Source organism: Saccostrea cucullata, unplaced genomic scaffold, assembly GCF_032062105.1.
Source record: "Saccostrea cucullata isolate Sc308-1 unplaced genomic scaffold, CSIRO_AGI_Scuc_v1 ctg536, whole genome shotgun sequence".
NCBI lineage: Eukaryota > Metazoa > Mollusca > Bivalvia > Ostreida > Ostreidae > Saccostrea > Saccostrea cuccullata.
The window spans coordinates 58,347-70,254 of record NW_026923241.1 but is presented as its reverse complement, the minus strand read 5'-3'; the positions used below and the strand labels follow the sequence as shown (position 1 = coordinate 70,254).

General features: G+C 31.9%; 2 protein-coding genes across 2 annotated transcripts; one reads left to right on the top strand and one right to left on the bottom strand.

The window, feature by feature from the left end:
- Positions 1-2,817: 2,817 nt before the first annotated feature.
- LOC134263538 (protein mono-ADP-ribosyltransferase PARP16-like) lies at positions 2,818-8,047 on the bottom strand. The gene is made up of 7 exons (XM_062745910.1): positions 7,976-8,047; positions 5,960-6,182; positions 4,766-4,891; positions 4,247-4,453; positions 3,899-4,067; positions 3,469-3,598; positions 2,818-3,306 (listed from the first exon to the last, which is right to left on the bottom strand). Exons 2-7 carry the CDS (start codon positions 6,146-6,148, stop codon positions 3,153-3,155), a joined length of 975 nt encoding a protein of 324 aa, XP_062601894.1. The 5' UTR covers positions 6,149-6,182; positions 7,976-8,047; the 3' UTR covers positions 2,818-3,152.
- Positions 8,048-8,285: 238 nt separating this feature from the next.
- On the top strand, positions 8,286-11,271 carry LOC134263537 (adenylate kinase isoenzyme 6-like). Its single transcript, XM_062745909.1, has 4 exons — positions 8,286-8,370; positions 9,968-10,119; positions 10,513-10,658; positions 10,858-11,271. The coding sequence occupies exons 1-4, from the start codon at positions 8,325-8,327 to the stop codon at positions 11,054-11,056; spliced, it is 543 nt and encodes a 180-aa protein (XP_062601893.1). The 5' UTR covers positions 8,286-8,324; the 3' UTR covers positions 11,057-11,271.
- The last annotated feature ends 637 nt before the right edge of the window (positions 11,272-11,908 follow it).

Sequence of the window (11,908 nt, the reverse complement as noted above, 5' to 3'; positions counted from 1 at the left end):
CAAAAATCAATGGATTTCTAAAACTTGTATTTGACAAAAAATATAAGTAGTTTGAACAGACTGTCTTGATGAAAAGTTACAACAATTAAAGGAAAAGGTCTTGCTTTGCAGGGAAACTTCTTTTATTTTACAAAAATAAATGAGAGTTTGGGGATAATCTAAAGCTATGTTGCAGTTCTTCATGAAAATGATTTGTTAAGAAGTTCAAAAGTAAATTGACACATAAAAGTGTTTGCAATAATCTTGGTGCCTGGTTTGAATTTTCCATTTTTTTTCTCCCATTACAATGTTATTTCCCAAATTAGAAACAGGACAATCAGATTTAAGAACAAACAACAAAAATGCCTGTATATCCCTGATATGTGTAATTTGTTTACAAAGTGTATAAAGGATCATTCTCTATAAGGCCGTTTTGCGGCCTACAATGACTTCAAATTTTCAAATAGTATTTTTTCCTTAAAAAATTGAATGGATCACTAGGCTTATGTTCCAAGTTTATGATAAATATTGGTTGGTTAATGATACAAAAGTATTTTTAATGATATAGGGTCACAAAGTAAGGTACCATCGGTCCGTATTAGCATTAGAGTAATGGGAAAACTCAAGAGGGTGGCTGTGTTAGATAACTCCTACACATGTCTTAACCACCTTTAACCAACACAAAAATTTGCATATAAATTTCTTATAAGCATAAAAAGTAACTACCAAAATTTGAGTTTGGTTAAAGGTGGTTACGACACCTAAATAAAAACTTTTCACTTTATTTTTACTATATTTGCCAAAAAAGCTAACTACTCACAATGAAGGATATCAGCTTATGTAGATTATTTCTTTTTATAAGCTTTCAGCTATAGTACAATTTTCTGTTGATTTACTCAGATTTATATAAGCCATGCATATTTATTTTAAAGAAAAGTGAATTTTTAACTTAAAAATTTAAAAATCAATTGACTGAGAAGACTGGATGTCATGAAAATACAAGTGGAGACGTTTCTTTGAAATGTCTGATAAAAATTAAGAAATAAAAACTTTTAATAGAATTAAAAGTGTGAATATGAGGAGTATCTTTTATATTTATAATGATAGTTTAGTAAATCTATATCTGCTATCTTTGAATTCCGTTAAGAACTCCATATATTCTAAATTGTTTTTTCTTATGAATAATGTATATGTTCTAGAAATTATGAAAGTAATCTTTGTTGAAGCGGTAACATGCATTTTATTAATTGTGTTATAAGACTTTTTTCCTATGGGTACTAGTATACACTTAATGTTTATATGGACACTTCAGTACGAGTATCATGATCCATATTTTGTTAACTGGGTCTTAATATTTATAGGACTCAATTTATTCATCTCACTTCTTTAATATCATTGATACAAGTAACGATAACATTAGTCCTGTCTTAGAAAATAAACTGGTGAGGAGGAAAGGGATTCCTAAATACAATATTTGATTGATATACCGTAGTTGAATGTTGCTTTATCCCATAGGCCATTTAAGGATTTTTCAACCAGATAAAGAATCATTCACTTCAGGTCAAGTGTTTATAAATGCATAGTTGTATTAATAATCAACGCCCAGCGTGGGACGGGACCTTTTTATTTTTTAAAAAAGATAATATAAAAAAAGACCATTCATTTACTTTAAATGCTAAAAACTAAAGATATGGAACTGTCTCTATCCGTGCTAAACAAGTTTTTGACGCTTCACTGTGAAAGAGATTGAATTTAACCTACAGGTTACAAGAGTGGAAAAGGAGCATGAATCCCTAAGGGTCCATTTTGTACCTGGGATGTTGTAGAACTCTTAAGTACGTATACTAGTGTTTACCAAAACTTCAGAATTTGATATGCATGGTTAATTAAAGAAAATGTTAAAATTCTGCTCCATTTCCTGTTGTGCCGTTAGGCACAGGGGAGAGGGGGTAACGGGGGGGGGGGGGGGTTATCATCTTTTATACATGTAAATACATAAAATTTATGAAATTTTCAATTGAATGTATCGTGCAACAGGAGTAATTGAATAAAAGCAAATTCATTTTCAACATTATTTCATTTTACTTAGAGATGAATATTTTAATGCAACCGCTCTGAGTTATTTGTATTGACTATTTACATGAACATTCAACAAGTACTTTCATTGATTCTTATGCTGTTAATTCTTTATTCTTTTCGCAATTGTTGAATTTCTTTTCTTAATTACAACTTCAAATTTATTTAATCACAATCAAAATCCATTAAGTACTTTCAACATTTGATTCATAACTTTTACAGTTCAATAGAAATTTAGAAACCTCGTTTCTAAAATGGTTATTTTATGCGTAAAATAAGTACCACCTCTATAGATATGATATAAACTTACAATGTAATTATTTATGATGTAATACTTTTCAATAAATTGCAAATCAAACTTATTTCAGCATCATTCAGTGTGATTTTGCTAAAGATTTTCGTTCAAAATATGCAAAATCTGGATGTATTGGAATTGTTGTCATAAAAAGTATCTTAAACCTTATATCTAATGAATTTTCGAATTTATTACTTAGGTCTGGTGTATTTCCGACATAAATAAACAATTTTTAATCATTTACATTCACAATTATGCATACAAACTTAATTTAAATAGACCTACCCTCAATTTTTCTTTAACTGACAGCCATTTTTTATTTCTAAATCACGTGACTTAGATGATCGATGTTGAAAAACAAACCTCAAAATCATGAACTAGAATGATAATAGTTATATTAAAAATTACATTTAAAAGTGATTTTATCGTAGGCCGGAAAATGGCCTTATAGAGAATGAACCTTTTATATTGTAGATTTCTGATTTCCCTGGATTTGGAGTATAATTTTTTTTTCTCAATTAATTACATTATGATTATTAAAAATAGCTGAAAATGCATGCAATCTGTTTCACATGCAATAAGTTTGATACACAATCGGTAAAAAAAAATGTACAAGTATAGCACAAAAGTGGTAGAGATTGACAAGATACGATTTACATATAAATGCTTCATTAATGTCCACAATACTATAAATGCTTGAGATAAATGCCAGTGATCTGAACAATACAATCAGCAATTGCATTAAAAAGGAAAGATTACTTGTAATACTATTTAAGCAGGAAAAATTATTAGTCATGTTTCATCATCTTTGTTTGAACATGCCAAACTTTCTGAGTTGATAGCGGAAAGTCTTTGAATTGGCGAGTCCAACAATGATTAGGATGAGTGCATACACTATCATCATCAGTAAAAACTTGTGTCTGAAGCACCAGGATCTAATGGCAGATGTCGATCCCCTGAAAGAAGATGTGCATCAGTTAATTCTGTTCCTTTGAAAGTCCTTAAACTTTTCTTAATGCTTCATATGAAAGTTCAAAATAAAAGATTCCTCTGTAATGAATGCTGGTCATCAGTTTTAGCTGATGTGATATTTTCTCGGTGAATAGATAAAAGTTAACCTTTGACTGACAGACTTTTGGCAGTAAACCAGGAGGTATTTGACTCGGATCACTTCATTGTTTTGGACAACATAGTATTTGTCTGGAACCCTTCCTGCCATGCTGTCACCAGCACGTGATCTGTTGTTGTCTACAAATAATACATTTTCTTTTGAACCATGAGACAAGTCTTATTGCAATGACTTCCTTTGCAGATTGTAAAGTGATGAAGAATCTTATCTTTTATCGCTTTAACCTTCAAACATGAACTATAAACTCCTAAGATTTTTTGACACATATCTCCCTTAGAAAAGGTCATAAAAGTTAAAATTATCCAATGGAAACCTATTTCTTAACATTGAATATTTCTCCTAAGCTGTATTATTTGGTTTAAAAGAATTGTATCATCAAATTTGTTATTTTTTGCAGTCCTTGACCTTTCGGTACTTACTGTCCTTGACCTGACATTTTACAGATGGATGATCAATCATTTCACAGACAGCCACACAGCTGAGTTTGTCCCCGAGGCTGCTTCTCTCCCAGCTCCTCCCCATGGGGCTGTAGTGAAGGGACACAGAGAGTTCACTGGAGAGGTAAGTCCCCTCCCCAAACACACCAACCTATGAAAAGCATTCAGGTGTTTATATAAAGAACAGAATATGCATAAATTCACACAAAGTCTATGCAATGTGCAAAGAATACTTTACATGCAGCATTTTTATTGCAAGCCATGAGTCCATATTCACTCTACTACAATTGGGAGTCAACCTGTGGCTTGCAACTATGCATGATGCATTACCTTATTCATATGAGAGGCTAATCCATGGTGCAATATAGAGTGGAAGTTTTCCAGTCGACTGCCGTGATAGGCATATAAGAGTTCTCTCCCTTTTCTGAGATCTTGAAATTTAGCATCAGCACCTTGTGAGTAGTTCACCTCAAAGACAAAATTTGGCTTCACTGCTGACACACCACTGTCCTTTGTCATTGCCTGGATTTCTTCAAACTGTTGATAAATACACAAATGACAAGTGATTAAGAGTTATCACGATCATATTTTAAATAAGCAAATTTTTAATAAAAATATACCCGGTATGCAATGGGTTTTCATCAAATATCAGTACTTTTTAGCTGTTACAATGAAGCTAGGTACCAAGAAATATACTTGATGCATCATGGAACTAAGAATGCATAGTGCTTGTTTTTGTGAATGTTTCAGAATTTCATTACTTAGTATAGAACAGGAAGGATATAACTGTTTACAGTAATCACTTGTTTAATAATTAAAATTCTGAAAATAATTTTTAAATGTAGTTACCTTTGATAACTCCGTTTTCACAATAGAGAAGTTTTTGGTGTCTGTCACCCATGTCAGTAAGTCCTGTACCTCACTATTACTGAATTCCAGCTGATTTAATTTGGGTACCTTATCCACCACCCTCTCCTGTAATGATATAGGAAATTAAGATTTGTTTCCACTGTAAAGTAGGGTTTAGGTCTGATACTGTACATACCAATTTAACTGGGTATATTCACTATATTGATACTTAGTCTAATTTGATTCAACAGTGAAGAAGTAGATTGGTCACCATATTGGAGGTTGACTCTGTGATTTCCCCTCTTTGTCTTACCTTGAAGTTTAAGAAGTTGTAGCAGAAATATTTGGTGGAAAATCTTTAATAAATATTTTTTTTTAAATAAAGGAGGCTTCCAAAAATTTATATACTTCAGAAAAATAATGATTTCTAATTCAAAATTGCAAATATAAAAATTTTAGTTTGGTTGAACAATGAAGGAATATGAGCATTTGGACCTCCAGTATAGCGGCCAAGCCGGGAAATAACTCTCGCTAAATTCTGGTCTATCGAAAACTATCTACAGTTAAAATAGCTGCAGAACTGTAGCTCTCCGAAAAAATAATTATCGACAGACCGGAGAGCTACAGTGCCACCCATTGAAAAAACTGTATATTTATTGCGCACAAAAAAGTGCGCTGTTTCTCGATTTATTTCTCCATGTTTTTAAAACTTACATCTAAAAAAATTACTAATCCTGTGTTCCTACCATATTCTTTCACTGTTTCCACAACAAAACATGCCTTACAATTGTTTTTAATAGCCCTCCTGGCCCTGAAATTGAGATCATCGAAAATTTTGCCCATTTATACTGCTATTTTGGTTGGCAAGATAATTCGGTCCAACACGCTCGAACAGATGTAAACTACGAGAGTACTTGATAGAAGAGTAAGGAATTTTTTTTAATCTAGCTTTTTTTGCAATTGAGGTAAGAATTTGGAAGAATTAATCCAGAACCATGCACACTTTTTTGTGCGCAATAAATATACAGTTTTTTTAATGGGTGGCACTGTAGCTCTCCGGTCTGTCAATAATTATTTTTTCGGAGAGCTGCAGTTCTGCAACTACAGTTTATATACCAGAAACAAATTTATATACCCATTTGCCATAAATTATATATATACATATATGATATGTGACACATAACAACAACTCACAAGCTTTTTCATATCTTTCTCTCCATTCTCATTTAAAAACTGCAGCGGAAAAGGCTTCAGCACTGTTTCAAATCTGTAACTGTACAGTGCTGCGACGAAAAAACTCCATCTTAAATCTGTTGCCAGGAAGTCTTCTGAGAGTCTCTTCTTCAGAACTTCAGTGACGACAGTTTTCTGATCTGTCCCCATAATCTGTCTACTGGAACTTCACTAGTCTACATTTCTAAGATATGATACATCAGATCAATGTCATATATATAGGTCTACAGGTCTATACACTGATTATCAGATACATGCAAAAAAAGTATTTACGAGCTATATTTGAAATATAGGGGGAACATTATGGGGGAACATTAATCGACCAAGTATTTTTCGTAAAACCTCCAAACTCTCTGTATAATATTTTTAAAGTTGAAGTAGATAATACACTTAAAATTTTGTAAGAATATATTTTGCATAGGAAAAGTGCAAACTTCTCCTCATTATCTGAGCTTTTTCCCCCTTCATTTTGATATTATAAAAAGTATTTTGAATTATGTCCATAGATTAGAATGTCTAGATATGTCATTCCCATTATTGAGAGCAGCATATTCTCAAAGTAAGATTAATTGGAGTAACAGTATACCATCTTGGTATGGAACATATAGTAAAATTGCAGAAATGATAAACGTTAATAAGGATATTTTGTCTAACAAATTGTAAACTTTCAAGATAAAATGCAAAAAACATTTAATTTCATACTACATGAATGAGTGGAATATTAGATTGTTACAAGATAAACTGTGTTATTATGTTATGATTAAAACAAATTTTGGACTTGAAAAATTTACTGTGCCTGCCATTTGAACAAAGAAAATTAATATGTAGGTTGCGTACATCTTCTCACATTTACAAATTGAAAGAGGCCGGTACTTTGGCATTCCTAGAGATCAGAGACTTTGTACTAAATGCTCAATGAATGTTATTGAAGATGAAAAACACACACTTTTTGAATGTTTGAGTTTTGTTACAGAAAGAAATATGATTAATGTTATACAAAGACACTGTATCAATTTTTCTCATTTAAATAATGAAAATAAGTTGTTGTGGGTTCTAAATTGTGAAAATATTGAAGTACTTTCAGCTGTTTGTGAACTGGTTAGACAAGCCATATAAAATACTGATGCATATAATGTTATTTCTCTTTATAATAATAATAGGTGCATGTAAACACTGTATGTACTAAATTTAAAAAAAAAAAAAAAAAAAAAAGAATGTATAGTGAAGTTATTGTTAATTGATCAAGGGTGCAATAAAGTGTGTCTTCTACAAATCTAAGAAATTAAAAAAAATTTGTATACTTCAAACACTTAATAAATATTACTTGTTCATAAGATATGCAAACAAAACATGGTGAATTATAAAGTACCAATGCACTGTCCCGTGGTATCTTTTGCAATTTAGTGGAATATAGCTACTCAGTATGTATGTGTGTGGACATGTATATATACGTGTATGTATGTATGTGTTGGTATGTATAAAAAAAAATATTTATATATATATTTTTCATTTCTGTGTATGTATATCTCTGTTTTTTGCATTATGGTACACGGTGTACTTCTTTATATATTTTTAATTACAATATGTATTTAAAGTTCACATGTTAGCAATTATTTCAATTATGAACCATGTGTAAATTATTAAGTATATACATGTACTAAGAACACATCACATCTTATTAATAACTATTATATGCTCTGTTTAATAATCATGTATGTAATATGCCCACAAGGGCCCTGATCTGGAATAAATCTATTCTATTCTATTCTGTACTTAATTTGTCGTATTTTAATTATACAACAAACATAAATCAGTAACTTTAAGAGCAATGATAAAATAATTTAGTACATATCCTTTTTTTATTTTGTAAAATTACTTTTTTGCAACATTATGTTAAATTTATATGATTTACGTTTTATATTAATTTCATTTCATAAACAATGTATATTTTACTCCATAATCAAGATATACTTTTACCTGACTTGTCGTCTAAGTGTGTATGAACCCTCATTTTTCAAATCAGTCTCTTCATGACAGTCAGTTTAATTGGAGGAAATTCGGAACGTAACAGTGTTTACTAATCAAGTTGTACTATATTGTATTCGCCTTGAGATATAATTATAATCAGTACATTGTATCACCATGCATTATGGCAAGTAAGTGCAATATTCTTTGTTCTTTAATATACTCATATCTTGTTGTTTTCTACAGAGGGACAATGTCAGAGAAGGAATTTTCATTATAAAGAAGGATTAAAACCCGGATAATAATTGTCTTTTTTTTTCTCTCCTTTAGACTCTCAATCATCATTTCCGGTTATGAAAAAATGGCATTGGCAAAAAGACCACATGGTCCAAATCTTTTGATAACAGGTATTCTCACAAAACTGATTAGTTTAATGTTTTTATTCTTGTTTATTTAATTGATTGAAAAGTCCTGTTACTTGTAATCAGGCATTTTCTTAAGTTTTTAATCAAGTGAAAGGTTTTAATTTATGCACAGCATACGGTTGTGTATCATACACAACCGTATGTTGTGAATAAAACCTTTCACATGATTAAAAACTTAAGAAAATGCCTGTATGTAATATTCTATAGTATAGGCTATAGTTTATGTATAGGTAATAAAAAGTAGCTCTGTACTAGTTCTGGTAGTATACTAGAGCAATGAGTTGTTGTGGAAGTGAGTCCAGGGCTCTCACACCACTTTTTGGGACTGGGGTGGGGCCATGCAAATTCGGAAAATTATCGTCATTTTGGGAAAAGTTGGATAACCAACATTCATAAAAAAAAATCCTCAAATTTTGCTTTTCTAGCATTTTGTCATCAATTTAACTCTGGTTTTCAATAAACAGTTAAACAGAACAAACATGGGTACATAGGCTATTTATGAAAGTACATTTGCTCTGTCATCATGGTCATAACTATCTTTGAGTGTTGATATTTTGGTTATCTGTCTTTCTGAGTGACAGTCGCTAGTCACATAGACCCAAATTTCCTCGATCACATGGACAACTTTGCTTACCAATACAGTGCAAGACTGAACATGCCGAAGCGTGGGTATGTTTCTAGGTGCAAGGTACTAATGTTTAAATGAAATGTCTAGTTTTGAAACCAAAATGATGTTTTTTGTTGAAACTACATGACAAGATACTCTGCATTCATAGTTAGTACACATTTTTGTAAAAATAATAACCTGGTTCCCCGAACCAGTTTACCAGTTTATTAGTTCGATCCAAATAAACAGTCATACAGTTTCACTTTCATTTGCAAGTGTGTTTTGTTTGAGTTTTTTTTCTGCGATTAAGTTTCATGGACTTTTATTTTTTAATTAATATTTTGCTATGGGAATTGGGAAATTTACACCTTTCTTTTGGGAAAAAAGGTACCTTTTTGCATTGGGAACGGGGCCGAATATCGGCCCCAGATTTAAAGAATCGAGAGCCCTGAAGTCTAGGCCTTTCAGGTTATGGTAAATCTTCAGATCTAGTCCAAAGATTATATATTTCTACCTATTTCTATTAATAGCTACGTAGGTAATTAAACCTACCCAAAGTAGCTATATTTACCTACTTTTTGTATTATCTGCATTTTGTGACCAAAAGACCTGGCTATATTTTCAAGGGTAACATTTCTCTGTTTTTTCAATGTACATGTTTTTCTGGACTTTTCTAGGATATGTTCATTTGAAGATCATATATCTATAAAAGTAGCCTATATGTGTGAATTTACAGAAAAAATCCTCTTCTTTATTTCCCCCTTATTCAGCCTTTTCTTCAGTTAGAAAATTCAAAATTGGGTAAGTTAACAGAGATGTCATCACATTTGTGTCTGGGCAAATTCAGAAATGGAGAGAAATTATTTGCTAGAGTAATTTGGTGAAAAATAGCATGGGATTAACATAATCCTGTATACAGTGCATGTATAAGATTATTATACAAGTATATGACAGATTATTAAAACATTTCAGGTACTCCTGGAACAGGAAAATCCACTTTAGCAGCAGAACTTGCCCAGAAGACGAACCTGAAGTATGTTAACATTGGGGAGATTGCCAAGGATGGCCAGTTGTATGAGGGATGGGATGAACAGTATCAGTGTCCCGTTCTGGATGAAGACAGGGTATGTACTTAAACCATTGATATCATAATCTTAAAAAAAATGCAGAATTTTTCTTCTTTTACTTTAATAGTAGTATCCTTTTCAATGGCATTGCATATTGAAGAGGAATGTCCATGGTAAAAGAAGGATTTCTGTATATGAAGCTGATATCAAGACTTTGTTTTCTAGAGTAGCATTTTTGTTTTTTTAATAACTAAGACACATTGATTGTTTACCAATTATAAATACAACACATATATGTAAGATATCATAAAATTCCAGTGCCACTTTGTAAAAAATAGGAAACCAAATACAGTTTGACAAACCTTAGTTTAAATTGTAATGTTACTGTCGCTTCAAAGCATTTTGGATTGCAGTCAACATTTAATATTCAACTGAATACTTGGTTTACAGGTTATAGATGAATTAGAAGAAGTCATGTCTGCTGGTGGAAACATTGTCGACTATCATGGGTGTGAATTTTTCCCTGAGAGATGGTTTGATATTGTCTTTGTTCTTAGAACAGATAACACAGTACTGTATGAAAGGCTTGAGAACAGGTAAGGTCTAAATTCATTATGCATGTAACACATACTGTTTCTTTTCAAATATTGCAGATTTTAAAACCAGTTGAATGCTGTACAAAATATGTAACAAGCACATGTAATTAGAAAATTTAAATCAAGAGTGTACAAAATACAAGGTTTATTATGCTGCTGAATTTGGTTATACAATACTTTTACTATTAACATTTTTCAGAGGCTACTCGGGAAAAAAACTGGAAGACAACATCCAGTGTGAAATATTCCAAACAATCCTGGACGAAGCTAGAGACTCGTATAAAGTTGAAATCGTGCATGAACTTCCCAGTAATACTCCTGACGACCTGGAAGAAAATTTAGAGAAAATCTCGGCCTGGATTCAGCAGTACAATATTAACCAGGGAGCTGTTGTATAGCCTTGTAGTGAGGGGTCTTCAATGATATGTGTACTATGCATTTGTCAAAACATTGTGTTTGTTATTTTTTAATTTTTTCCCACTTTATTTCATTCTTGAATTGTTCTAAATGTTTAAGCTCTATGTGTATTCATAAACATGATCCAAATTGAGACAAATATTTATGCAATATGAAAATAAAAAAAAAAGTTGCTAGGTTATTATATAAATGGTGCCTGTTTTGGAGGGTAACAGTTGAAATTGACACCCCAAGGAAAACCATTGTCAACCTCCGCTGACGTGTCGGTTGACAATGGTTTTCCTTGGGGTGTCAATTTCAACTGTTACCCTCCAAAACAGGCACCATTTATTTTATTATACTGACTGTCTTGTTGATTTACTATGTCAGCAATAAAAATCGTCGATCGCCTTTTCGTTCACGTTTAGAAAGCTTTCAAACTCCCCGCTACTTTGAAAAAGATTTACTGACCTCTTTATTGTTTATTTGATACTCTACGAGTCCTTTATCATTTAAAGTTTTGTTATTTCTGCACTCGCAAGCATGTTTCGTCTGTCGTTGGTTGTTTTCAAGTAAGCTACATCGGAAACAAGCTTTTATTGACGTCATGTTTATTCCGGTTCTTTCAAACGCGCAACTGACGTTTGAGAATTCTACGGTGAACCGTACGCACATAATTTCCACGCATTTGGCATTACCGTTGTGTTACCCGTTTTCACATGTGTTGCTAAGGCTGAGGGTAATAGAACAGATTGTTAACTGCGTCTAAACCAATCCGATTTTAGTATTTAACATGAAAGTATAATAATCTAAATTACTAACTTGGATTTGACAATTAATCATATTTAATGAAC

Bases quoted from the DNA above. Each gene is read 5' to 3' on its own strand.
- LOC134263538 (XM_062745910.1), bottom strand. From the start codon at position 6,148: ATGGGGACAGATCAGAAAACTGTCGTCACTGAAGTTCTGAAGAAGAGA. The intron at 3,599-3,898 runs GTAAGTACCGAA...TATTATTTGTAG, and splicing joins AAAATGTCAGGTCAAGGACA to ACAACAACAGATCACGTGCT. The intron at 3,307-3,468 runs GTTAACTTTTAT...ATCTTCTTTCAG, and splicing joins CAAAAGTCTGTCAGTCAAAG to GGGATCGACATCTGCCATTA.
- LOC134263537 (XM_062745909.1), top strand. From the start codon at position 8,325: ATGGCATTGGCAAAAAGACCACATGGTCCAAATCTTTTGATAACAG. The intron at 10,120-10,512 runs GTATGTACTTAA...CTTGGTTTACAG, and splicing joins CCGTTCTGGATGAAGACAGG to GTTATAGATGAATTAGAAGA. The intron at 10,659-10,857 runs GTAAGGTCTAAA...AACATTTTTCAG, and splicing joins TATGAAAGGCTTGAGAACAG to AGGCTACTCGGGAAAAAAAC.